The sequence below is a fragment of the Procambarus clarkii genome, chromosome 81 (assembly GCF_040958095.1).
Source record: "Procambarus clarkii isolate CNS0578487 chromosome 81, FALCON_Pclarkii_2.0, whole genome shotgun sequence".
Taxonomy (NCBI): Eukaryota; Metazoa; Arthropoda; class Malacostraca; order Decapoda; family Cambaridae; genus Procambarus; species Procambarus clarkii.
Window position 1 is genome coordinate 20425195 of NC_091230.1, and position 27104 is coordinate 20452298.

A 27104-nucleotide genomic window follows, 5' to 3' on the forward strand; every position below is an offset into this window, starting at 1 on the left:
ACCTAACAGCTTAATTTATGTAGCACTGACAGCTTAATTTATGTAGACCTAACAGCTTAATTTATGTAGACATAACAGCTTAATTTATGTAGCCCTAACAGCTTAATTTATGTAGACCTAACAGCTTAATTTATGTAGACCTAACAGCTTAATTTATGTAGGCCTAACAGCTTAATTTATGTAGACCTAACGGCTTAATTTATGTAGACCTAACGGCTTAATTTATGTAGCCCTAACAGCTTAATTTATGTAGACCTAACAGCTTAATTTATGTAGACCTAACAGCTTAATTTATGTAGACCTAACAGCTTAATTTATGTAGACCTAACAGCTTAATTTATGTAGGCCTAACAGCTTAATTTATGTAGACCTAACGGCTTAATTTATGTAGACCTAACAGCCTAATTTATGTAGACCTGACAGCTTAATTTATGTAGACCTAACAGCTTAATTTATGTAGACCTAACAGCTTAATTTATGTAGACCTAACAGCTTAATTTATGTAGACCTAACAGCTTAATTTATGTAGACCTAACGGCTTAATTTATGTAGACCTAACAGCTTAATTTATGTAGACCTGACAGCTTAATTTATGTAGACCTAACAGCTTAATTTATGTAGACCTAACAGCTTAATTTATGTAGACCTAACAGCTTAATTTATGTAGACCTAACTGCTTAATTTATGTAGTCCTAAGAACTTAATTTATTTAAACCTAACAGCTTAATTAAAATTTATGTAGACCTAACAGCTTAATTTATGTAGACCTAACAGCTTAATTTATGTAGACCTAACAGCTTAATTTATGTAGGCCTAACAGCTTAATTTATGTAGACCTAACGGCTTAATTTATGTAGACCTAACTGCTTAATTTATGTAGTCCTAAGAACTTAATTTATTTAAACCTAACAGCTTAATTAAAATTTATGTAGACCTAATAGCTTAATTTAAATTTATGAAGACCAAACCGTCTATTTACTGTACACTTAACGGCTTAATTTAAATTTATGTAAACCTAACAGCTTAATTCAAATTTATGTAGACCTAACAGCCTAATTAATGTCGACCTAACAGCTTAATTTAAATTTATATAGACCTAACAGATTAATTTATGTAGGCCTAACATCTTAACTTATGCAAACCTTACAGTCATACATTTGGTCTCCAAATAAATTATTTTGCCTAAATGTTAGGAAATACGGGTGTGTGTAAGTCACACACACACATATATATAATATATATATATATATGGTTACTTACCTTCATCCCAGGGAAGAATTGGAGCAGTCGACGGCGACCCTCCGCCACCTCCTCACTTATTTCCTTGATTTTTCAAGTTTCCTGTCCAAGTTTGTGGCGATAAACGGTCTCTAGAACACTGCGGACTTAAGCCACGTTGACACTGACAACTATTTTCTTGGAAACTGTCCATCTTTTGGCGATAATTGCGGTAAATAAAAAAAAAATAGCTCACAGCGGCTTGTTGTTCAGCCGTCAGCTGGTAACCCGCGCTGACAGGCGTACCAACCCTCTCGAAACGCCTTCTAAATAAACCATATTTATTTTTTAATAATTTGCATACTTTTATTTGAAAGTGATGGTTGATGATAACTACTACTGTTCATATTTCTTAAGAGAGTGAATGAAATTGAGCGTTGACTGCGTTAATGAGACGCCCCTCTTATCGTCAGGCCATTTAAAACTATTAAAATTAACATTTGGTTTTCAACTTTCTTTCTCCAGTAAAGAAGAACTTAAGAAATATAGAGGAGAATTGTGCTAGAATCAACGATCTAACCTTTTCTGTCATATTCAAATACATATGTATACATTATATATATATTATATATTAATGTACCATATATATATATATATATATATATATATATATATATATATATATATATGTAACCAATGTTGTAACTTTTTTGTGTGTAATGACATTTTCAAATAAAGTTAGATATATATACACACATACCAAAAGAATAGGGGTGGTAGGAGAAGAAAATATCAAAGTGTTCAGTAAGGATCCACAAGATCTTCTCTGAGTACTCTTTATTTTCTTCTCCGAAGTTATGGGTCCCTACACTTGCACCAGAGGGGGTACCCCTTCTAGGTAAAAAAAAATTATATATATATATATATATATATATATATATATATATTACTATATATATATATATATATATATATATATATATATATATATATATATATATATATATATATATATATATATATATATAATATACTGTATATATATAATAATTTTTGTTATATTACCTTTGGATTAGCTGTTGAATTGCTATTGCTTCTGCAGATGGAAATCCTAGCGGACGATTGGAAGCTGGATGTATGGCATTGCAAATTGAAAATGGATTTAAAAACACAATTCACTAATGAAAGAGCTCATAAACTGATGAAATACTGCACACACACACACACACACACTGTCATATTTTTATTAACATACTGGCGTAGGTATACGACTTTTAGGCTACTATATTCACACACAATATTTTTGAATCATGAAACAGATAAATAAATCCATTTCTGTTCAGAGATTCAGTTTTACAAAAAAAAAAATATATCGTTTATTTTTTTAATATTGAAATACATGGATAGATCCCAAAGGGAGGAGGGGGGGGGGGTGGATGGGGTGGAAAACAGTATTTCTCTTTTGAACCCAACTATCTATTTTCGTTTGGATTCAACAGTCTGTTGCTGTTTGCCTTAATTTCAATGAACATTTATATAACCGTTGTAGAAACAGGGCACACAAGCCCGACCTTTATCTTACTAGGATATAGAAAAGCAAATGGAATTACGACATCAATTTTATTTAAAATGACTAAAATATCATCAATTAGAGGACGTCCTAGACATAGTTTATGATCGATTTAGCATTACAAGCAGCTCAGCTATGTACAAAAATAGTATAGTTTTCTCAATGACTTAGAAACCTTTGTCGGTCGTCGAAGCAACAATGGGCTTGTACTCACATACTGGCCACGAGCGCAATTTAATAAGATTTCCAACTATGCTTAATTGAATTAATTAGTGGCCTTTTATCAGCCGTATTGGTGACCTTGAAGGAAAACGTGACCTTCAGTGGGAGAATATAATGTTTTGAATGTGTTATCGAGAATTATAATTTCCCATGAGAATGATTATAGCCTATATATATATATGGAGGAATTTTAAATCGTGTTGGTAGATACTTTGTGTGTGGCTGATCTGGTGACACAAATTGGCTAGTTTCATATTATTTAATAAAGAAAAAAAAAGTTTCATCATCATCAGTGTGTGAAAATGTGATCTTTCATGGAGGGAACGAATACAATTTTAGAGCAGACCAAACTTCAAACTGGAGAGAATCTTAGAAGAGATGAGACAAATTCACATCTCGCCTTCCTCACAGAATGAAAAGGTTATGTTCACTGTTAAAAAAACAAAAACAGTGTTTAGCTATCAATTGTATATACAACATTATTCATATACACAGTGGAACACCCCCCTTCTTTCGAGTTGGTCAATATTTAATAGTCTAATTATTCCTCCTGCTATTTTGTAACTAACTATAGTTCTAGAAACATTTTAAAATTGGAGAAAATACACTATATACAATCATTATTTAAATACAATAATATCAAAATTAGTTTGAGTATCGTCTATTGAAAGATAATGATAAAATGATTTAATATTAATAATAATAAGAACAAATAATGACAAAATAATAAAATAAATAAAATACAAATTATTATAATTACAGTGGTCAGGTCAAGAATTGAAGTGATCTTGTAAATAATTGACAAATGACACAATAAAGTATTTCAAGACAGTGCAGTACACAAGGCAAGGCCAGACCTTCACTACACACATCTGTACATCAATGTGGGGCGTCAGGCTTCAAAAAACAACCCGAGTAACGAACACATATGACATGTATACAAAGAATTATTCATAATTATAATAATAATTACAATAATCATAATGATAATAATATCACGTAATTGAAATCCTAAAACCCTCAGTTGCCTGTGATATAATTACATTTAGAATCAATAATTTAATATTTTGATCGTATTTTTTCCAGTATTCTTCAAAGTAATTTAGCTAAGTGTCACTTCTATAAGTAAGCCACTTATATGGTTCCTTTATATACATATATAATTGTCCATAATGTATCACTCCCTCTCGTACTCAACATAGCAAAATATATAACATGCGGATGGGTTTTAAAACTAGTGATACACATTACGCTTTCTAATCTCAATATATTTTTTTGAGGGTTAAAAAAAAAAAAAGGTCAAGCTACGATGTCCGACTACAGCGAAATTTAATTGTATATTAAACAGACCATTGAAAAAAATCCATCACACTCTTGATAATTTCTTTGCCTTAGTGTTTGTCTTAAAGTTCCGTTTTTTCTATTTTTTTTTTTTTTTAGTTTTTACTCCTGGAAGACTTGGCATCACTTACAACATTTACAATATACGATTATTTACAAATTTACGAAGGAAAAAATCACATATAATAATAATATCACTTTTCCCTACACCTTTCTATAACATCTTACAAGATCTCTTAAAAATGATATTCTAATTTTCGGTAGTCACCAACATCGCAGACACACACACACACACACACAAACAAACACACACACACACACACACACACACACACACATACACACACGCACACACACACACACGCACACACACACACACACACACACACACACACACACACACACAAACACACACACACACACAAACACACACACACACACACACACACACACACACACACACACACACACACACACACACACACACACACACACACACACACACAGAGTTTCGTGTAACTAACTTCACTCAGAATTTCTGGTCATATATAAATTCAATTCAATTTTTAATAATTTAAAAAAATTTCCTCTGTAGCTTTCGGCGCTGATCCCTGGCCCTCTGAAGTCACAAACCTTCCTCTATTAGCCCTTCTTATGCTTAACTGGAAGGGCTTTGAGAAAGAGTGCGCAAGGAAAGGGGTTTCCCCTCAAAGCTTTCAAACGACACTTTTTTGAGATTATAACTGCCAGTGTTTCCCCACAAGTCGCGCACCACAACACAAACATTAATTGCCACGTCTCTTGCTAAGAGTCTGTGGCACCTGCAAATCACACGAGATTGCTGATACAATCATCAGTATCTGAATTTGCCATGTCATTAAAATTTTCTATTTATTCACGCTAGGCTTCTTACACACGATGGAAACTTTGTCTCGTCTCTGTACTAAGGTCGTGGAGGAGGTGGGGGTCGCGTTTTCACGCATAAATGGTTTGTTGTTATGGCGAGAGAGACCGCACAGAAACAAAATAGCGAGTTTCCTTTCTTGGCGAGGAATCTAGAGAAGCCTGAACGCACTTTAGGCTTTTACAGGCTGGAAAGACGGGCTCACGGGAACGTTCAACTATCATTTCACCTTGGATGCGGAAATGTGAAATAAAAACAGCACTGTGTCCTCATTTTTCTTGGCCCTTTCGAGGACAATCATGGGGAAGAGGGTCTGTTTGTGTGAGTGATTGGGAGAAAAATTATTTAATTTTGAAGTACTGACGTGAGTTGCAGACATATGATTGGAAAAGCCTTGATGCAGTCGCTTATCTTCTGCCTAGAGCTTTTTATTTTGTCAACAAACTGTTCTGGATTGCAGCAGGGATTGTTTCTACATAGATCACTGTGCTTTTCAGATGGCGACAAAAGATTCCATTTATCAAGACTATGGTTTTACTATATGAAGAGTTGCCAAAGTATTGCCCTTTGAGCTGCTTTTACATTCCAGTATTCAGGCAGCAATAATAACTCCACCTTCCATGGTCGAAACAGTATTTTAGCATGCCACATGCTAAAGCATGCCGTCCACTGCTACAGACTGTCTTCTGAACTTACTGTAAGGAATTCCACTACTCCAGACTGTTTCCAGGAATCACTGTAAGGCAAACCATTGCTCCAGACTGTTTCCAGGAGCCACTGTAAGACAATACACTTCTCCAGACTATCTCCTGAAATCGCTAAGGTATTCCACTACGCTAGAATGTTGCCAAGAGTCACTGTAAGGCATTCAATCGTTCCAGATTGCAACTCGCATTTGACCCCCCCCCCCAACAGATAATCTTGCGGCTGTGGAAGATTACCACAAAGTCTTCTATAAACAGAATATCTTTCAAGACATTCACACATTTAGCCTTTCATTCTGCTGGGAAGCACTGGCTTCAAAGACATAATTCGGATAATACACATATATTTAATGCATTTAATGCTCAGTACTTTACGTTCTCGCCGAAAGCCGGAGCTACAGTCCAACCTGGAGTTTTGTGTCAAGAGTTCTTTCATTTGGACCTTCTTTATATTTCTGCTTTGTACGGCACAAGAATGCTACCCAACACCTTAATGGAAATCTCACAGTGCAACAACTGCATCGTTTTCATTATTTCAATTTTCCTTTGGGAAAAGTTCGTCCCTTTTATCTGCGTTTAGCACATCATTTCTATCTCTGGTGTTAATTGTATCTATGTATATAAATGGAAAATGTTTTTGTCACTATACGATATCAACATCGTAATGACGGAACTCCATGGATTTTCCAGAGGTGGAAATATTGCTTACAAAGCACTGCAGTCAACAGATGTCGGCTCTGTTACGTGGTTGCCTGTTGTAGGCTCCGTAACATTACTGTTCATTTATGAGACCTTCGTCAAAAGGTCGAGGAGATGACTGGCTGTTGGGCAGTTCAGTAACACAAGCGACGACCTGCTGCCTGCTGGGGCTTATGGTGACTTGTAGGACACTTGCTGGATGTTTAGAACACACTCCGTGCCTGGGTCTTCTTCATGTCCTGTAGGGAACTTCTATTTGATATTTAGAATACACCAAGTGCCGGAACCTTTTTTATGTCCTCCCGACAGTTGCTCTGTTGCCAGGAGGAATTTGGATGCGAGTGTCGTCCGGGTCTGTTTAGCGTGCAGACCGGAAACGACTGGAGGGTACGATTAAAGCAAAGTCGTCAGGATGCCACGGAGATGTCCGGATGTGGTAGTGTATTCCGGTTATATTTATGACGGACCAGTATCGCTGTAACATTGTCCGACTCAACGAAACAGTCCGTCAACGAAAGCCGGACTGTTTTATTTACAGAAGAATCGGGTTGTAGCTTCAGTAAACGGTGTCGACAGCGGCGTTCATTTTTGTTTAAACGGTGGACCGATCACTCATGGAGTACTGGCAGGCGGAGAGGGAGTTCTGACGTGGAGACATCGGGGCATAGGTGAAGGCCGGCGAGTGGGACTTGGCCTTGAGGCGGAGCGAGGCGATGGAGGAAGGACATGGATGAAGTCTGGTCGCGGTAGACGTAAGGGGGTGTTGGGGCTGGGTAGGGGCAGGGGGCGCCGCTAGACCCCAGGGAGGAGGACATGCTGGTGGGCATGATGCCAGCAGCTGAGGCCGACCCACTCATACCTTGCGTCGGTGTCTGGAAGCAGTTGATCGGGGACATCGTTGCCGTCTGTTGCCCCATCATATTGACGCCGTTGAAGCCCCATGTGAAGCTCTTGGTGCTGAGAGGCGGCGGCGTGACCCGAGCCCAGTTGTTGTAAGAGGAGTAGCCGGAGTAGAGACCATCGTCGGGCCAGGCGAAACCGTTGAGCTGAGCCCCCCAGCCGCATTTCAAATCTCCAGGCATGGCCGCCGACATCACGTGACGTTCCCGCTTACGCCACTTTGCCCGCCGATTCTTGAACCAGATCTGAGGAGAGACAAAAATTGAAGGATTATCGTCAGCTGGAGTCGCCAGAGGTGCTCGTCTGGCCACCTAAGACACTAGAGTTATTGATCCGTCCACCGAACACTGACACAGTCTATCCTTTGAACGATCATGTCAAGAAGAAACAGAGACGAAGAGGTATGTGATGGTGGAGGTGGAAGAGGTGATGGTGATGGTATTAGTGAGAGAAGAAGACTATGACTCATCAAGATAACATAGTGATAACATAAGTTTGACACCATGGTTATCACAACTCCCCCCCCCTCCCCCATTATCCCTCCCCCTTCATACACCCCAACACACCTCGTCACACGTCCACCATCATACACCCCTGTTACACATCCTGACCGTCACACCTCCCCTGTCACGCCCCCGTCACACTCCCTTCCCCTTCGTCACCTCCTGTCACCGGCTTATCCCTCAGCTTGTTACTCTTATCCCCAGCTTAAGCTTGTCTGATAACCTAACATAGGGATTATCATAGCATTAGTGTGTTAATATTATCACTGGGAAAACTGGCTGGCATGCAAGTTGCTGCAGTTGATGACTGAGACAACATCAACACCCTCACTTGTCCCCTCTTCCTCTTACCTTCCTTACCTTCTCTCCCCTCCTTCCTTCCTCCCTCTCTCCTCCTACCTTAATTCCCACTCTCTCCCCACTTGCCTCCATCCCCTACCCATCTACCCATGTCTAGTGGGCACCTAACCTTAAGATAGTAACATATCTTATCCTCTCTCCTCCTACCTTAATTCCCACTCTCTCCCCACTTGCCTCCATCCCCTACCCATCTACCCATGTCTAGTGGGCACCTAACCTTAAGATAGTAACATATACACGATACTTCTCACCTCTACATCTCTCTCTCTCTCTCTCTCTCTCTCTCTCTCTCTCTCTCTCTCTCTCTCTCTCTCTCTCTCTCTCTCTCTCTCTCTCTCTCTCTCTCTCTCTCTCTCTCTCTCGCTCTCTCTCACTCTCTCTCTCTCTTTCTCTCTCTCTCTCTCCTTCATCTTCTATAGAGGGCACGCAACTAGAAACATGCGAAACAAGTTCTTTTAGCATTTACACACACACACACACACAATATATATGTTGTGCAATGTCTTCTGTGTTGGCATCGTGGAGGCAGATGCCCCCACGAAGGATGTAACCTTCAATCTAAGTACATAGGTCTGACGTCGACCAAGCTGACGAGGCGTTTGACCTGCCATTTCCAATCCGGTGCCCCTAAGAATCGCATGAGACAAGCCCATGACATCACCCTAACAAGAGAAATGCTGTGAGTTAACACACTGCCACAGTGACAGTACTGGGGCAGCGTTACTCATGCTGTGAGTTAACACACTGCCACAGTGACAGTACTGGGGCAGCGTTACTCATGCTGTGAGTGAACACACTGCCATAGTGACAGTACTCGGGCAGCGTTACTCATGCTGTGAATGAACACACTGCCATAGTGACAGTACTGGGGCAGCGTTACTCATGCTGTGAATGAACACACAGCCATAGTGACAGTACTGGGGCAGCGTTACTCATGCTGTGAATGAACACACTGCCATAGTGACAGTACTGGGCAGCGTTACTCATGCTGTGAGTGAACACAGTGCCATATCAGTGTATAAAACACTCCCCAATAGGAAGAATACCCGCTGGGTTGTTCATCATCTTGTACCCAGACACAACTGGGACTTGCTTAACTATCACTTGAGACAGATAAGTAAATCCCAGGTGTGTTAATCTTCTTTGTTGATCAAACAAGAAGATTAACATTTACCAACCCCCTAAACTTACGTTATCTTACGGGTGCAAAGTTGGGAAATCTTATAAGTACAAAATCTACATTTGGCACATAGTACTTTCCTAATTAAAAAAAATATTAGGCATTATTCTATTCATATTTCTAATGCCTCTTAGGTGGGCACAATGTCTCAGGTGATGGTCAAGGCGATGTCCGTCACTCTTACCAGACACAGACTTTGTCTGTGGTAAGACTTTGCCTGCATCTACTTCCTCATCACAATCGACTTGAGAATGGTCCAGGACGGACCGAAACGTCGTCGTCCCTTCACCTTCTAGTGTGTGGTCTGGTCAACTGTTCCTCCGCTGCTTAGTGTTGACCAAACCACACACTAGAAAGTGAAGGGACGACGACGTTTCGATCCTTCCGCTGCGTAGCTGTTTCCATCACGGAACTTCATGGATATCTGTACCGAAAATGACTTCTTGCTATTACACGCTCGCTCTCTCTCTCTCTCTCTCTCTCTCTCTCTCTCTCTGCCACCTCCCCTTCCTCCATAATGACTGGGAGTGCCAGCTTCCGCCTCATGGTGCCAGCATACAGACTCACTGATTTGTTCTTCTATTCTCCTTTCTCTAATTACCTTGGCACTGTTGTTGTTGGTTGATGATGCCTCTAACTTGTAGTATATAATCTTGGGTATGAAGTACGGTCTCCGGTAGCACCCTCAGTAGCCAGCACATCTGCTCGTTCATTTCCACTGACGCCAACGTGGGAGGGAAACCACAGGAATTTGATCACATTTGATGGTTAGTATTTTCACAGCTCTCTTGGTTTTGGCGACAATCGCCAGGGTTCGTGTCTGGTTTTTGGCTAAAGCTTTGAAGTGTGGCTTTTGAATCAGTGCAGATCACAGCTCCTTTTGTTGTTCTTTCTCGGTATCTTAACGCCATAACAATGGCAGTTAACTCTCCTTCCGTTACCTTCGGGCTCACCATAGCCCGTGCTACTTGGAAATTTTTGTTCCAGGTTATCTTGAGGTTATCTTGAGATGATTTCGGGGCTTTTTAGTGTCCCCGCGGCCCGGTCCTCGACCAGGCCTCCACCCCCAGGAAGCAGCCCGTGACAGCTGACTAACTCCCAGGTACCTATTTACTGCTAGGTAACAGGGGCATTCAGGGTGAAAGAAACTTTGCCCATTTGTTTCTGCCTCGTGCGGGAATCGAACCCGCGCCACAGAATTACGAGTCCTGCGCGCTATCCACCAGGCTACGAGGCCCCCTCTAGTGAATCTTAAACAACAACAACTCATTCCATTGACGAGGCATAGTTCTCTATGCGTGATTTTCCCTCATTTCCTTTTTGAAAGACAATATTCCTAATTACAGTGTATGCTGCACCAGCCCTGCCATTGGTAATAGAAGAACCACCAGTGTAGATTAGATCTAATTTATTTCTGGTGACTTTATCAATTTCCTCAAGATGTTTAGGCCTCTTTTCTTATAGTATCAGACATTTTGGTTGTGGTGTTGGGTATTCCACCCCAGCAAGGAGGTCCTCCCCACCCCTCCCCACACTCATGGTCTTACTCAAGCAGGCGGAGTCCGTCAAGGTAGCCAACTGATTTGTGATGAGACTTTATCATATTCCTGTTGCCTCCTATACTTAGTACAGAGTTCAGTTTTTCTTGGCAATATCACTGTAGTTATGGGGGAGGGAGTCTTCGGGTATTTTAATTGCAAGCCTAACAGTTCCGTAACTGCTTTTAACACTTGGGAATCGAACCCCTTCTTGGAGAGCCCATGTTTTAGCACTTTTTGACACTCGCAAGAATTTTATGTCGCTTGAGGAGTATGCTCTACTTAAGGCCAAAAATCGCCGAACTAGCAAATGAAATCGGCTCGTGAAATTGACGTACTGTCCCGTTTTCTGTTTTGGGTTCTCTGGTAGGTTAGGATGAGGGGCACTTTAGCACGAGAGTTTCTTGCCGTTGGGGAACCTTAGGAGGACGGAGTAGAGTATGTTGCGCATGTCTGACATGTTGTTGTTGTTAAAGATTCGCTACCTGGAACAAAAAGTTCCAAGTAGCACGGGCTATGGTGAGCCCGTAGCATGTCTGACAGCGACACAGTCTATGTCGGAGCCACATGGACACGTAACAAATAATACTTCTAGTCATTACTTGGTAACACCGATTATGTTGTCCCAGTGATTCGTGTAGTGAACATGTTGCCGTACAGGTTTACAACGTGAGGCCGCCGTGGACCCCCACACCACCAGGTGGGGGTCCACGCCTACACTACCAGGTGGGGGTCCACGCCTACACACCAGGTGGGGGTCCACGCCTACACCACCAGGTGGGGGTCCACGCCTACACCACCAGGTGGGGGTCCACGCCTACACCACCAGGTGGGGGTCCACGCCTACACCACCAGGTGGGGGTCCACGCCTACACCACCAGGTGGGGGTCCACGCCTACACCACCAGGTGGGGTCCACGCCTACACCACCAGGTGGGGTCCACGCCTACACCACCAGGTGGGGTCCACGCCTACACCACCAGGTGGGGTCCACGCCTACACCACCAGGTGGGGTCCACGCCTACACCACCAGGTGGGGTCCACGCCTACACCACCAGGTGGGGTCCACGCCTACACCAGGTGGGGTCCACGCCTACACCACCAGGTGGGGTCCACGCCTACACCACCAGGTGGGGTCCACGCCTACACCAGGTGGGGGTCCACGCCTACACCACCAGGTGGGGGTCCACGCCTACACCTACACCAGGTGGGGTCCACGCCTACACCACCAGGTGGGGTCCACGCCTACACCACCAGGTGGGGTCCACGCCTACACCACCAGGTGGGGGTCCACGCCTACACCACCAGGTGGGGGTCCACGCCTACACCACCAGGTGGGGGTCCACGCCTACACCACCAGGTGGGGTCCACGCCTTACACCACCAGGTGGGGGTCCACGCCTACACCACCAGGTGGGGTCCACGCCCACACCACCAGGTGGGGGTCCACGCCCACACCACCAGGTGGGGTCCACGCCCACACCACCAGGTGGGGTCCACGCCCACACCACCAGGTGGGGGTCCACGCCCACACCACCAGGTGGGGGTCCACGCCCACACCACCAGGTGGGGGTCCACGCCCACACCACCAGGTGGGGGTCCACGCCCACACCACCAGGTGGGGGTCCACGCCCACACCACCAGGTGGGGGTCCACGCCTACACCACCAGGTGGGGGTCCACGCCCACACCACCAGGTGGGGGTCCACGCCCACACCACCAGGTGGGGGTCCACGCCCACACCACCAGGTGGGGGTCCACGCCCACACCACCAGGTGGGGGTCCACGCCCTACACCACCAGGTGGGGGTCCACGCCCTACACCACCAGGTGGGGGTCCACGCCCACACCACCAGGTGGGGGTCCACGCCTACACCACCAGGTGGGGGTCCACGCCCACACCACCAGGTGGGGGTCCACGCCTACACCACCAGGTGGGGGTCCACGCCCACACCACCAGGTGGGGGTCCACGCCCACACCACCAGGTGGGGGTCCACGCCCACACCACCAGGTGGGGGTCCACGCCCACACCACCAGGTGGGGTCCACGCCCACACCACCAGGTGGGGGTCCACGCCCACACCACCAGGTGGGGGTCCACGCCCACACCACCAGGTGGGGGTCCACGCCCACACCACCAGGTGGGGGTCCACGCCCACACCACCAGGTGGGGGTCCACGCCCACACCACCAGGTGGGGGTCCACGCCCACACCACCAGGTGGGGGTCCACGCCTACACCACCAGGTGGGGTCCACGCCCACACCAGGTGGGGGTCCACGCCCACACCACCAGGTGGGGGTCCACGCCCACACCACCAGGTGGGGTCCACGCCCACGGTTCAGTTCAGAGGCCGCCCTGCTGCCATTTATAAGAAGCTCCTACTTCCGTTGAGTTGTGTTGCGGCTTCTGCTGTTCTCACCCCCTGCCCCTCGCCCCCCCTGCCCCTTACCCCCTGCCCCTTGCACCCCCCCCCTGCCCCTCGCCCCCCCCTTGCCCCTGAGTCTCCCTCATCTCCCCTCTTCCACAAAGCAATATCATTAGAATCATTTAATCCCAGGGTGTGGAATCGCCCCCCTGGGAGACGAGGTCCCTTCCCTCTCCTACAAACCTCCCCTGGGGGTCCCTCTGACGTGTAGTTACACCACAGCAAGCTGGAGATCGGGAAGGGAGAGAGAGAGAGAGAGAGAGAGAGGGAGAGAGAGAGAGAGAGAGAGAGAGAGAGAGAGGTTGGGGGATGGAATGGTATTGAGATGTTAAAAATGGTGAAGTGATGGTGATAATGATACTGCCACATCTTCACTATCTCACTATAACAAGTTATAATTAACTAGGCTTCTAGCCAACTAGGTAAACGGGGAGAAACTCCCCCCGAGAAGGGCCATCACAGGGAGTGTGTGTCTCAGCATCCTAGCCAGCATCCCAACCAGTATCCCAGCCAGCATGCATCCAAGCCAGCATCCCAGCCAGCATCCCAGCCAGCATCCCAACCAGTATCCCAGCCAGCATGCTAGCAAGCATGCTAGCATGCATCCCAGCCAGCATCCAAGCCAGCATTCCCAGCCAGCATCCCAGCCAGCATCCCAGCCAGCATCCCAGCCAGTATGCCTAGCCAGCATGCTAGCATGCATCCAAGCCAGCATCCCAGCCAGCATCCCAACCAGTATCCCAGCCAGCATGCTAGCAAGCATGCTAGCATGCATCCAAGCCAGCATCCCAGCCAGCATCCCAGCCAGCATCCCAGCCAGCATCCTAGCCAGCATCCCAGCCAGCATCCCAGCCAGCATCCTAGCCAGCATCCCAGCCAAAGGAACTGCCGTACCATCTACAGGGATGGTACCGGGTACAGACACCCCCTCTCCCCCTTCAGTACAGACACCAGGGGTGACAAACTGATGACACGCGCACTAGCAGATAACTCAAGATAACTCAAGATAACTCAAGATAAGCAGGCACCCGTCTATCCCTCATGCTTGCGAGACTAACATCACCACGACAAGGACGAATGCAAATTGAGAGAGGGGAACTATCAGGGGGAAAGCGCCAAGCCATTACGACTATATAGCACTGGGAAAGGAGTCAGGATAAGGATTTGGGATGGGACGAGGGGGGGGGGGGAATAGAAGGAAATGGTGCCCAACCACTTGTGGACGGTCGGGGATTGAACGTCGACCGGCATGAAGTGAGACCGTCGCTCTACCGTCCACCCTAAATGGCTGGTGCACATTGAGGAATTGGCTGACCAATGACCTGACCTGCCAATTGGCTGACCACATGACCAATTGGTCATGCCCTTAACTACCGCTTATTAACCGGTAACTGCATCACTAGCAGATGTTCTCATTGGTAATTTAATAAAGATTTCTCTATCAACACCAATTTCCATGAAATAAAGTAGATATTTACAAGTTAATAAAGTTATATATTATAATACGTTTGTCAATAAATTAAGAATTTTGAACATACGTGTTGTGACGAACCTTATATAATACCCTTTCTCGAGTTTACCAACAGTAAACCTCCCCCAGAAGCTCTCTCAAGTTTACCAGCAGGACTCCTCATACGACCAGTAGACCATCCACCAGTCTACCTGGACCAGTAGACCATCCTACCAGTCTACCTGGACCAGTAGACCATCCACCAGTCTACCTGGACCAGTAGACCATCCACCAGTCTACCTGGACCAGTAGACCATCCACCAGTCTACCTGGACCAGTAGACCAACCACTAGTCTACCTGGACCAGTAGACCATCCACCAGTCTACCTGGACCAGTAGACCATCTACCAGTCTACCTGGACCAGTAGACCATCCACCAGACCACCAGACCAGCTCTCCAGTACCTGAGTGATCATACCAGAAGCCAAGAAAGGAATATTAGAGCCATCCCCGAGTGAGAGACAGTGTCTCCCCTCTGAGGGGAGGCTCCTGTGTCTGTGTATTTTTGAACGCCGGGTGGGGGTTTTATGAGAGGGGGAGGGGGAGGGGGGGGGGTTGTGGTGTGGAGCAGTCTTCCGAGGGGATAATGTGGGCCTTCCGGTGAGGGGGTTATCTTGAGATGATTTCGGGGCTTTTAGTGTCCCCGCGGCCCGGTCCTCGACCAGGCCTCCACCCCCAGGAAGCAGCCCGTGACAGCTGACTAACTCCCAGGTACCTATTTACTGCTAGGTAACAGGGGCATTCAGGGTGAAAGAAACTTTGCCCATTTGTTTCTGCCTCGTGCGGGAATCGAACCCGCGCCACAGAATTACGAGTCCTTCGCGCTATCCACCAGGCTACGAGGCGAGGGGGGGGGGGGGGTAGGGTCTACCTTGGTGTCAGGAGATGTGGATCGCTTTTGTTTTATTTAACACCATTTGTGTTAATGGTGTTAATTATCTTTATTTATCCCTGCGTACATCTCTGTGTCGCTCTTCCATCTCTCCATAGGGGCCTGATAGCCTGAGTGGACAGCGCTTCGGATTCGTAGTCCTGAGGCTCCGGGTTTGATTCTCGGTGGAGGCGGAAACAAATGGGCAGTTTATTTCACCCTGATGCACCTGTTCACCTAGCAGTAAATAGGTACCTGGGAGTTAAAACAGCATGCTACGGGCTGCTTCCTGGGGGGGGGGGGGTGTATAACTAAAAGGAGGCCTGGTCGGGGACCTGGGCCGCGGGGACGCTAAGCCCCCGAAATCATCTCAAGAATGTTGTTGTTGTTATAGATTCAGCTACTCGGAACAAGTTCCAAGTAGCACGGGCTATGGTGAGCCCGTAACTTACCTGGCATAGGAGCGGGGCAAGTAGCACGGGCTATGGTGAGCCCGTAACTTACCTGGCACAGGAGCGGGGCAAGTAGCACGGGCTATAGGTGAGCCCGGAGTGACTTACCTGGCACAGGAGCGGGGCAAGTAGCACGGGCTATGGTGAGCCCGTAACTTACCTAGCACAGGAGCGGTGAGCATCTCAAGAAGATAACCTCCCCTCATATGTGACCCTCTTCCACCTCTGCCCTCACCTGTGACCCATCTTCCACCTCTCCCCTCACGTCTGTCCCCCCCCCTCTTCCACCTCTCTCCATGTCCACCAGCCGGGTGTCCGTGACTAGGGCGACACAGGACACCACCAAATAAACACCGACCCCTAAACACGGGGCTGACCCTAATTTGCATGCGGCTGTCGTCCCTGTTATATCCACGCCAGCCAAACTGCCTGGTTCCCACGCCCTCCCCAACATTCTCACGCTAATTTGTGCCTTAAAACCCGCTACACACAAGGCTGGTTATTGCTTGCTTTCAAGTCGCTGTGCTATATTGTCCTTAAACTGAGGTCGTCGATCATTCAGTAAATCGTATATTAGAAATTTTCAATAGTATTTGTATTGAAAATTTTTTATTACTTGGTGAACGGGTGATATTTCCGCTTTGTATATGGCATTATTAGTCCGGCGTGTTGAGGTTGTCCCGGGCACCGCCGGCCGGCTGGCCCCGCACTCACGCAGCTGGTGTGAGCAGCACAATACTCCTCTCTTACAGGATGAACAACCCAGCGGGTTTTCTTCCTATTGGGGAGTGTTGTACATGCTGCTATGGCGGTGTGTCCACTCACAGGATGAGTGGCGCTGCCCAATACTGTCACTATGGCGGCTATGGCGGTGTGTCCACTCACAGGATGAGTGGCGCTGCCCAATACTGTCACTATGGCGGTGTGTCTACTCACAGGATGAGTGGCGCTGCCCAATACTGTCACTATGGCGGTGTGTCTACTCACAGGATGAGTGGCGCTGCCCAATACTGTCACTATGGCGGTGTGTCCACTCACAGGATGAGTGGCGCTGCCCAATACTATCACTATGGCGGTGTGTCCACTCACAAGATGAGTGGCGCTGCCCAATACTGTCACTATGGCGGTGTGTCCACTCACAAGATGAGTGGCGCTGCCCAATACTGTCACTATGGCGGTGTGTCTACTCACAGGATGAGTGGCGCTGCCCAATACTGTCACTATGGCGGTGTGACCACTCACAGGATGAGTGGCGCTGCCCAATACTGTCACTATGGCGGTGTGACCACTCACAGGATGAGTGGCGCTGCCCAATACAGTCACTATGGCGGTGTGTCCACTCACAGGATGAGTGGCGCTGCCCAATACTGTCACTATGGCGGTGTGTTCACTCACAGGATGAGTGGCGCTGCCCAATACTATCACTATGGCGGTGTGTCCACTCACAAGATGAGTGGCGCTGCCCAATACTGTCACTATGGCGGTGTGTTCACTCACAGGATGAGTGGCGCTGCCCAATACTGTCGCTATGGCGGTGTGTCTACTCACAGGATGAGTGGCGCTGCCCAATACTATCACTATGGCGGTGTGTCCACTCACAAGATGAGTGGCGCTGCCCAATACTGTCACTATGGCGGTGTGACCACTCACAGGATGAGTGGCGCTGCCCAATACTGTCACTATGGCGGTGTGTCCACTCACAAGATGAGTGGCGCTGCCCAATACAGTCACTATGGCGGTGTGTCCACTCACAAGATGAGTGGCGCTGCCCAATACTGTCACTTTGGCGGTGTGTCCACTCACAGGATGAGTGGCGCTGCCCAATACTGTCACTATGGCGGTGTGTCCACTCACAAGATGAGTGGCGCTGCCCAATACTGTCACTATGGCGGTGTGTCCACTCACAAGATGAGTGGCGCTGCCCAATAAACTCGCCCCTCGGGGCAAAATATAAAAATTTAACCTCCTTCCTGGTTAAACCAGGAAGGAGGGAGGCTTCCAGGAAGCCTCCTTCTCACTCCAGGAGAACACTTTGGTAAGTTGGCAACCACCAACAGATTGAGATAAGGAAGCTTCTTAAGTTACTCCTGGCGTCTTAGGAGGCTTCGGGGTGATCTTGAGGTTATCTTGAGATGATTTCGGGGCTTTAGTGTCCCCGCGGCCCGGTCCTCGACCAGACCTCCACCCCCAGGAAGCAGCCCGTGATAGCTGACTAACACCCAGGTACCTATTTTACTGCTAGGTAACAGGGTCATAGGGTGAAAGAAACTGTGCCCATTGTTTCTCGCCGGCGCCTGGGATCGAACCCAGGACCACAGGATCACAAGTCCAGCGTGCTGTCCGCTCGGCCGACCAGCTCCCCTGGAAGCGATAAGCGATATCAGAAATCTATAAGAAGCTGAGGGAATGTCACAAGGAGGTGAAGGAGGGAGTGAGGCGGAATTGTCAGAGAACTTGTCAAACATCTCCAAAGGATACCTGATCAACCAGGCTGTGATTCATACGTCTGGCTGCGAGCAGCCGCGTCCAACAGCCTGGTTGACCAGTCCAGCAACGAGGAGGCCTGGTCGACGACCGGGCCGCGGGGTCGCTGAGCCCCGGAATCATCTCAAGATAACCTCGAGATGATACACAATAGTACACGGTGAACGGTGTGTGTACAAGTGTACATGACTGGGACGCCTGGGTAATGAGACACAGAGACCGCTCCGGGAGCCAACACCTCCGACCTCGAGTAAAGGAAATTGACAAGGTGGAGAGGGTTGAGGAGAGCCTGGTCTCAGAGGTCCCTGGGGCGAGGCACGAGGAGAGCCCCAAGCTGCTGCACCTCATCATGCGATACATTCATGAACGGTAGAGCGACGGTCTCGCTTCATGCAGGTCGGTGTTCAATCCCCAACCGTCCAAGTGGTTGGGCCACCATTCCTTTCCCCCGTCCCATCCCAAATCCTGACCCCTTCCCAGTGGTATATAGCCGTAATGACTATGCGCTTCTCCCCGATAGTTCCCTTCCCCCCTGCAGTATCCACCAGTTAACAAAACGTTCATAAAATAACTCTGAAAATATTGACAATGTATAACAATGACGGGAAGGAACATAGAGGAAGGCTGGAGGCCCACATGAGCCGCTGGGGTGACAACGACCTTCGTTACCCCTAAGTGATAACTTACGCTAACATCTATCATAAACATTAGAATAAACTACATGACAAGGTAGTAGATATGATAAAAAAGGATGTGGGTAGGGAGCTGAAAGGATAGAAGCTCGACCATCGAGGCTAGATGTTGGAGAATATACATTCACACACTCCATTACACACATGCATATATATATACACACATACACATCCTTATATTTTAACAAATGTCTACATGATTTAGAAAACGAAGTGTTCCTGAGCCAACACATGCGAGGAGAATTAAGGGGAAATTAACATAAAAGAATCATGCCGTTGTATCTGTCGGACCCTTGACCATTCTTCTCCTAAGACTTACCCTGACTTGTGCTTCCTTGAGGTTGAGCCAGAGGGAGATCTCCTCACGGGTGCTGAGATCCGGGTATCTGAAGAGACAACCATCGTTACACAGGAAGACACAATTAAGGAATATAGCATATACACCGCCCTAGATCCTTCCCCTGACTGGTATCTGCGATACAGATACCTAATTACGATCTGATAATGTTCTCAAGAACGTACCCTAAGGTCCTGAGGGTGCCCAGGGAGGACTTAGGAACAGCTAATAGGAAATGCCCAGGATGAGGGGCTCTTGTAGGTAAGAGAGCTTCACCTTTTCTGGAAGCTTTCTCCAGCGTTACCAAAGACGGAATCAGAAGCTTCAACCGCAACAACTTAAGGCTGAATCATTATAATTTATATGAATAATATATATAATATAATACGTACGAATCATTATAATTTTGGCTGCAATGAAGAGCTGTAAAGCAGTGTAAAATAAAAAAAATAGAAAACCTATAACTCGTATATCTTACAAGTTTAGTTGTGAAATATATTTACAACTATAGTAATAATGACAACAGCAATAGAAAAATGAAATAAAATGTTAGGTGGACTAACTTTTACAAATATTTGTTTACAATTTAAAAAACATTAAGCAATATGAACAAATCCACAAGGGCCGTGATGAGGGTTCGAACCTACGCGGTGGGTGTTCCAAGACGCGCTCTAGTCCACTGCGCTACGACATGGTCAAAAGAATTGCAACCTGGAGTACTACTGCACCCACGAGGATGCTGAGGCTTCCACTGAAGCCTAACCGGGGTTTCACACAATTGTATTGAAGTCAGAGGTAGAACTACTGATTGACAGAACCAGAGTGCATGGGGGGGGAGGGGGATTGTGTGTAAGCCCGGTTAGGCTTCAGTGGAAGCCTCGGGCTCCTCGTGGGTGCTGTAACACTCCAGGTTACAATTCTTTTGACTATGTCGTGGCGCAGTCAGCTAGAGTGCGTCTGGGAACACCCAGCACGTAGGTTCGAACTCTCATCACGGCTCCTGTAGATTTCTTCACTGATATATCACGATAATATAATTTCTCTGTGTATTGAGAGATATATTATAAAAAAGACTTCAAATTGACGTTTTGATCAAAAGACGTTTTGATCAAAAGACGTTTTGACTGGAGACATCAAATGACTTAAAATTAAGTCGGAAATACAAAAGAAGCAGACAGTTTTAAATATAAGTAACAAACTATAACATGAAATTAAAATACATTTACATTCTCAGTAGTTTAAACAAATTCAGGAACTATGGATTACAATCACTTTGAACGCAGCTCCAGTAACTTAAGATCTGATTTCGAGAGGATTTAAAACGTTTGTCAACATCTTCAACAAACGTTTGGAGGCCTGGTCGACGACCGGGCCGCGGGGACGCTAAGCCCCGGAAGCACCTCAAGGTATTTCACATCTTTGTGACACCAAATCCTGAATAATTCCAAGTGTCCAGTTGGGGTATTTCTGCCTTTCTGAGCTCACTGGTTCGTCTCATACTAGTGAGCAGAGAGTCTCTGACGTAGACTCTATGCTGGTTGCCTCCAGGTACTAAGAGTCTCCTAGACTCACCTGCTGCTGGCCTCCAGGTACTAAGAGTCACCTAGCCTCTCCTGGTGGCCTCCAGGTACTAAGAGTCACCTAGCCTCTCCTGGTGGCCTCCAGGTACTAACAGTCACCTAGACTCCCCTGGTGGCCGCCAGGTACACTAAGAGTCACCTAGACTCCCCTGCTGGCCGCCAGGTACACTAAGAGTCACCTAGCCTCCCCTGGTGGCCGCCAGGTACACTAACAGTCACCTAGCCTCCCCTGGTGGCCTCCAGGTACACTAACAGTCACCTAGCCTCCCCTGGTGGCCTCCACGTACACTAAGAGTCACCTAGCCTCCCCTGGTGGCCGCCAGGTACACTAACAGTCACCTAGCCTCCCCTGGTGGCCGCCAGGTACACTAACAGTCACCTAGCCTCCCCTGCTGGCCGCCAGGTACACTAAGAGTCACCTAGCCTCCCCTGGTGGCCGCCAGGTACACTAAGAGTCACCTAGCCTCCCCTGGTGGCCGCCAGGTACACTAAGAGTCACCTAGCCTCCCCTGGTGGCCGCCAGGTACACTAAGAGTCACCTAGCCTCCCCTGGTGGCCGCCAGGTACACTAAGAGTCACCTAGACTCACCTGTTCCTGGCGAAGGTGGCCTCCAGCTCCTGCAGCTGCTGGGAGGTGAAGTGGGTTCTTTGTCGCCGTTGTCGCTTCTTCTTGTTCTTGTCGTCGTCAGACTCTGTGGAGCAGGACTGGGACGGCTTCTCGCCGACATCTGAGGACGACAACCACACACACATTACTCCACGATCACAACATGTGCTCGTCTACACATACACTCACAAACCATACTGGTGTGACCAAGCATGCTAATACACTAGGTAATCCCACTAACGTGATATATCAACAGGAAAAGGGAGCATTATAAGGGGATTCCAACCCTCAACTCCGAAGGCACACCAGAATGTATATAGGAGTTATATGTGTCAAACTTGGACTGGCTCCTAAAGAGTTCTCCAGACGGCTTGTGGATTCACTGGAATCCAAGAATGGAATTTGTATATTATGTCGAGAGAGAGAGAGAGAGAGAGAGAGAGAGAGAGAGAGAGAGAGAGAGAGAGAGAGAGAGAGAGAGAGAGAGAGAGAGAGAGAGAGAGAGAGAGAGAGAGATCCTACAGGTACAAAGACATAAATACAAATATTAAATACACACATACGCGCACAATATAATGTTCAAAACATCTGACTACAGACCAATTTATATCTTTAAAATTAGCTTGAAGATAAAGAAGTATTCGGCCTCAAGAAACCCACAGTCCAGGGGCCAGATTCACGAAAGCACTTACGAACGTGTACATCTTTCCTCAATCTTTGACGGCTTTGGTTACATTTATTGCACAGTTTACGAGCATGAAAACTTCCCATTCAATTGTTGTTATTGTTATGAACAGCCTTCTGGTGCTTCGCAGCTCATTAACTGTTTGATAATTGTAAACAAAGCCGGCAAAGATTGAAAAAAGATGTACAGGTTCGTTAGTGCTTGCGTAAGTGCTTTCGTGAATCTGGTCCCAGGTACGGACACGCAGAGAACACTCCCGTTAACGGACGAAGACGGATTATGAACATACTATGCATCTTGAAGGTGTTGAACAGGATCTCCACTTCCATCTTGGTATATGTGTGTGTGTCCGGGTATCGCTATATGTATCTTATTGCTGCTGCTGCTGTGTAGTCTGGCACTGTGATATGTATCTTAACATGTCTCTCCGTTTTCTGGTATGTAGCTAACTACATAAATATGGTGGCAGGAGACCATGCGGGGCTCGAACTCAGTCATTCTTGCTCATGTGTCGTCTTGATACTGGTGCTGTTCACTCTATGTATCCTCATCACGTGTCGTCTTGATACTGATGTTGTTCACTCTATGTATCCTCATCACGTGTCGTCTTGATACTGGTGCTGTTCACTCTATGTATCCTCATCACACGTGTGGTTACTACTGGTCATGTGTTCACGTATCACTACACATAAATGGCTACTGTCTGTTCAGGCACAGTATCTTGTATCACAAAAGAAACACACGTGTATCCACGTATCATCACACACACAGGTACACACGTGTCAGGCCACGTATCCATGTATTACAAAGATTACGTCGTTGTGCTAAATAAAATTCAAGGCCAAACTACTCCCCTCACAGGAGGCCACCCACAACAGTTTCCTAACTCCAGAGACTGCTAGGTGAACAGGAGGATTAGGCGAATGGAAACGTGTCTAATTTTATTTCTGTTCCGCCCGGGAATCGAACTCGGGAATTCATAAAAACTTGGCTTATTAGGCAAATCGGGCCTTGCATAGTAGGCCAAGTACGACGTTCTGGCTTCTAGGTACAACATTATATATATATATATATATATATATATATATATATATATATATATATATATATATATATATATATATATATATATATATACATCCATATTTTTCTGAGAAAATATTACTGAAAAATTACAAGGTGTATTCACGTAATTGTGCTTGCGGGGGTTGAGCTCTGGCTCTTTGGTCCCGCCTCAGGGACCTGTGTGTGTGTGTGTTCCCCTGAGCACCCTATGGTGTGGGTCCCAACGTGTAGTGTGTGTACATATTTGTGTATATATATATTTAGCTGTCCTCACCCCCCACCTGCACAGCTTCCAGTCCTCTCTATGTTATGTTCCTCCTCTTCCCCTTCATCCTCTTCCTACACTCCTCCCTTCTCTCTCCTTCCCTTCTTTATTATGCTCACGTAATATGTCTTCATTCACCTCTCCCTCCTCTTCACCTCTCCCTCCTCTTCACCTCTTCCTCCTCTTCACCTCTTCCTCCTCTTCTGCTATCTCAATTCTTCTTTGAAATTACCTTCCCACTTATTTATTTATCACTGTTCTTCTTCAGTGTCAACCTCGTCCCACCTCCACCCCAAGTACCTCTCCCACATCCCCACCTCAACCCCCCCCCCACCTCTCCCACATCCCCCCTCTCCCACCTCTCCCCCGCCCCACCTCTCCCACATCCTCCCACCCCAGCTCCCCCTCCCCCCACAATCCTCGTCCCACTCCCGTCATCCACAGAGCTCTTGCACTCTGCTCAAATCGAAAATATGAACACGTATAACCCCCATATATAAAAGTGCCAGATCACGCTATGAAAAAAAGTCATATAATAGCTCATGTAGTAATCATGTTGGTGTTACAACTGCAAGAAATGTGACAGGTTAGATAACTAGAACTTGTTTAAAAATAAATATAATATAAAGATGCCACACAAGTTCGATCCCAGGCGCCGGCGAGAAACAATGGGAAGAGTTTCTTTCACCTTATGCCTCTGTTACCTAGCAGTAAAATAGGTACCTGGGTGTTAGTCAGCTGTCACGAGCTGCTTCCTGGGGGTGGAGGCCTGGTCGAGGACCGGGCCGCGGGGACACTAAAAAGCCCCGAAATCATCTCAAGATAACCTCAAGATAACCACTAATCTTATAAACAGCCTAACTCTCTCTCTCTGGGGTGAAATACTAGTACACACTAAATGAACAAATCCACAAGGGCCGTGACGAGGATTCGAACCTCGAATCGGATTCGTCACGGCCCTTGTAGATTTGTTCATTTGACGCATCACGTTAGTGTGATCTCTGTGTGTGTCTGTTACACACTAACTGCCCCATTCAAAGCTGGTGAAATTGCTGACCTGGAGAACATGCAGAAATCTTTTCCGGTTCGAATCCATTCAATAAAACATTTAAATTATGAGAACCACTTAGAATGTCTAAATTATGTTGACCAGACCACACACTAGAAGGTGAAGGGACGACGACGTTTCGGTTCGTCCTGGACCATTCTCAAGTCGATTGTCAATAGACTTGAGAATGGTCCAGGACGGACCGAAACGTCGTCGTCCCTTCACCTTCTAGTGTGTGGTCTGGTCAACATACTTCAGCCATGTTATTGTGACTCATCGCCTGCATAGAATGTCTAAATCTGTATACTGTAGAGAGCAGGTGAAACACATAATAATTTACACTTGGGAAATATTAAGAGGGACTGGTTCTAAATCTGCACAGAGGAAATAACAGCCTACGAGATCAGGAGGCAGCGAGGTGTCAGTGGTGGAGTTGATAAGCAATACACAGGCTGAGCAACACGTTTCTTACAGTCAATATTGACTTATTAAATACGTGCATATGTGACATACTAAACATACTAGTTTACCTTGAAAAGCTTCATAGAAAACACCGGCCTCACCTAACCTTCTTAGTATGTTAAGATAAGCATCTTATTGCTTCTTAATTACAATTATTACTTAACCTATTATAGGTATAGGTTAAGTAATAATTGTAATTAATTTGAAAGTGCGAGAACGGGTTGGGCTGAGACACCATCAACATCAAGGCACCAAACATGTGGGAATAATAGGAAATGACATTGCAGACGAAGCTGCAAAACTTGCAACTAAGAGAAGAAATGTAGACATTTACATACCACAGAGTCTATCACAGATTAAGAAAGTAATTAGAAACAGAGCAATACAAAAGATGTACAGTGACCACAACACTGTAGTTGCAACATCAGGATCTGCGGGTTGGTACAAGAATTCAACCAACTACGAACCACTTAGTTTGATGAAAGGGAGCAGTAGAGCAACAGAAGTACACTTACATCGCATCAGGCTTGGATACCCATGTGCATGGGAAATAGGCTTACAGGTTCCGGAAGATGAGAGGAAATGTCAGCACTGTGGAGAAATGCCCGACAGACCACTGGAACATTATCTAACACAGTGCACAGTTACATCCACAACAGACCACTGGAACATTATCTAACACAGTGCACAGTTACACCCACAACAGACCACTGGAACATTAACACAGTGCACAGTTACAAACCCATTAAGATTTCAACTTAAGATTCAACAGAGCAGAAGAAGTTGTTAAACACATGGGACAAAATCTTACTGAAGCGACCATACGAGTCATAAATACTCACACTCCGCCCAAGTAAAACAGAAACAAGCAACACTTAGTGGACCAGCCAGAGGCTTAGGGCCCGCGCACGAATATCCCTTCCAAAAAAAAAAAAAAACAAGCCCCCCCCCTCTCTAAGCTGGATTACACAACCACCCCGCCTCTGACGGTGGCCAAAAGAGAAAATGGTAAACATCTGATCAAAGGATACCTGATCAACCGGGCTGTGGTGCATGCTGCCTGCTAACAGCCAACTCCCAACAGCCTGGTTGACCCGACTACCGACCACAAACGCTGGACAGAGACCACCAGGCCGCGGGGACATCGACCCCGGGATCCACCAGCACAAGATTCACACACCAGATTGATTGATAAAGATAAAACCACCCAAGAGGTGGCACGGGCATGAATAACCCATAATCAACTCCCGAATTCTCAACCCCATATATATATCCAGCTCCTTTCACACCAACTCTCTCACCCCCCCCAGCTATCCTCCGTCAATCTCCATCCCACCCCCCACCCCCCTTCCACGCCTGGGAGAGGGGGGGAGGTATCGAAGGCGTCGTCACCCAGCATATACGACATCCCGACATGACGCTGCATTACAATAATCCCCATAAATCGCCCTGTTGCAATGAGGATTACCCGCCGACTCCAGGGAT

At 46.5% G+C, this 27104-nt stretch overlaps 1 protein-coding gene across 1 annotated transcript in view; it reads right to left on the reverse strand.

Moving 5' to 3' along the window:
- Positions 1-2819: 2819 nt before the first annotated feature.
- The window catches only part of LOC123773013 (pituitary homeobox homolog Ptx1), a 65998-nt gene continuing 41713 nt past the window's right edge, over positions 2820-27104 (reverse strand). Inside the window, 4 exon segments of the mRNA XM_045766492.2 lie at positions 2820-7379; positions 7381-7803; positions 19890-19956; positions 22077-22215. Of these exon segments, the coding sequence (XP_045622448.1) occupies positions 7251-7379; positions 7381-7803; positions 19890-19956; positions 22077-22215 (758 nt within the window). The 3' untranslated portion in view covers positions 2820-7250.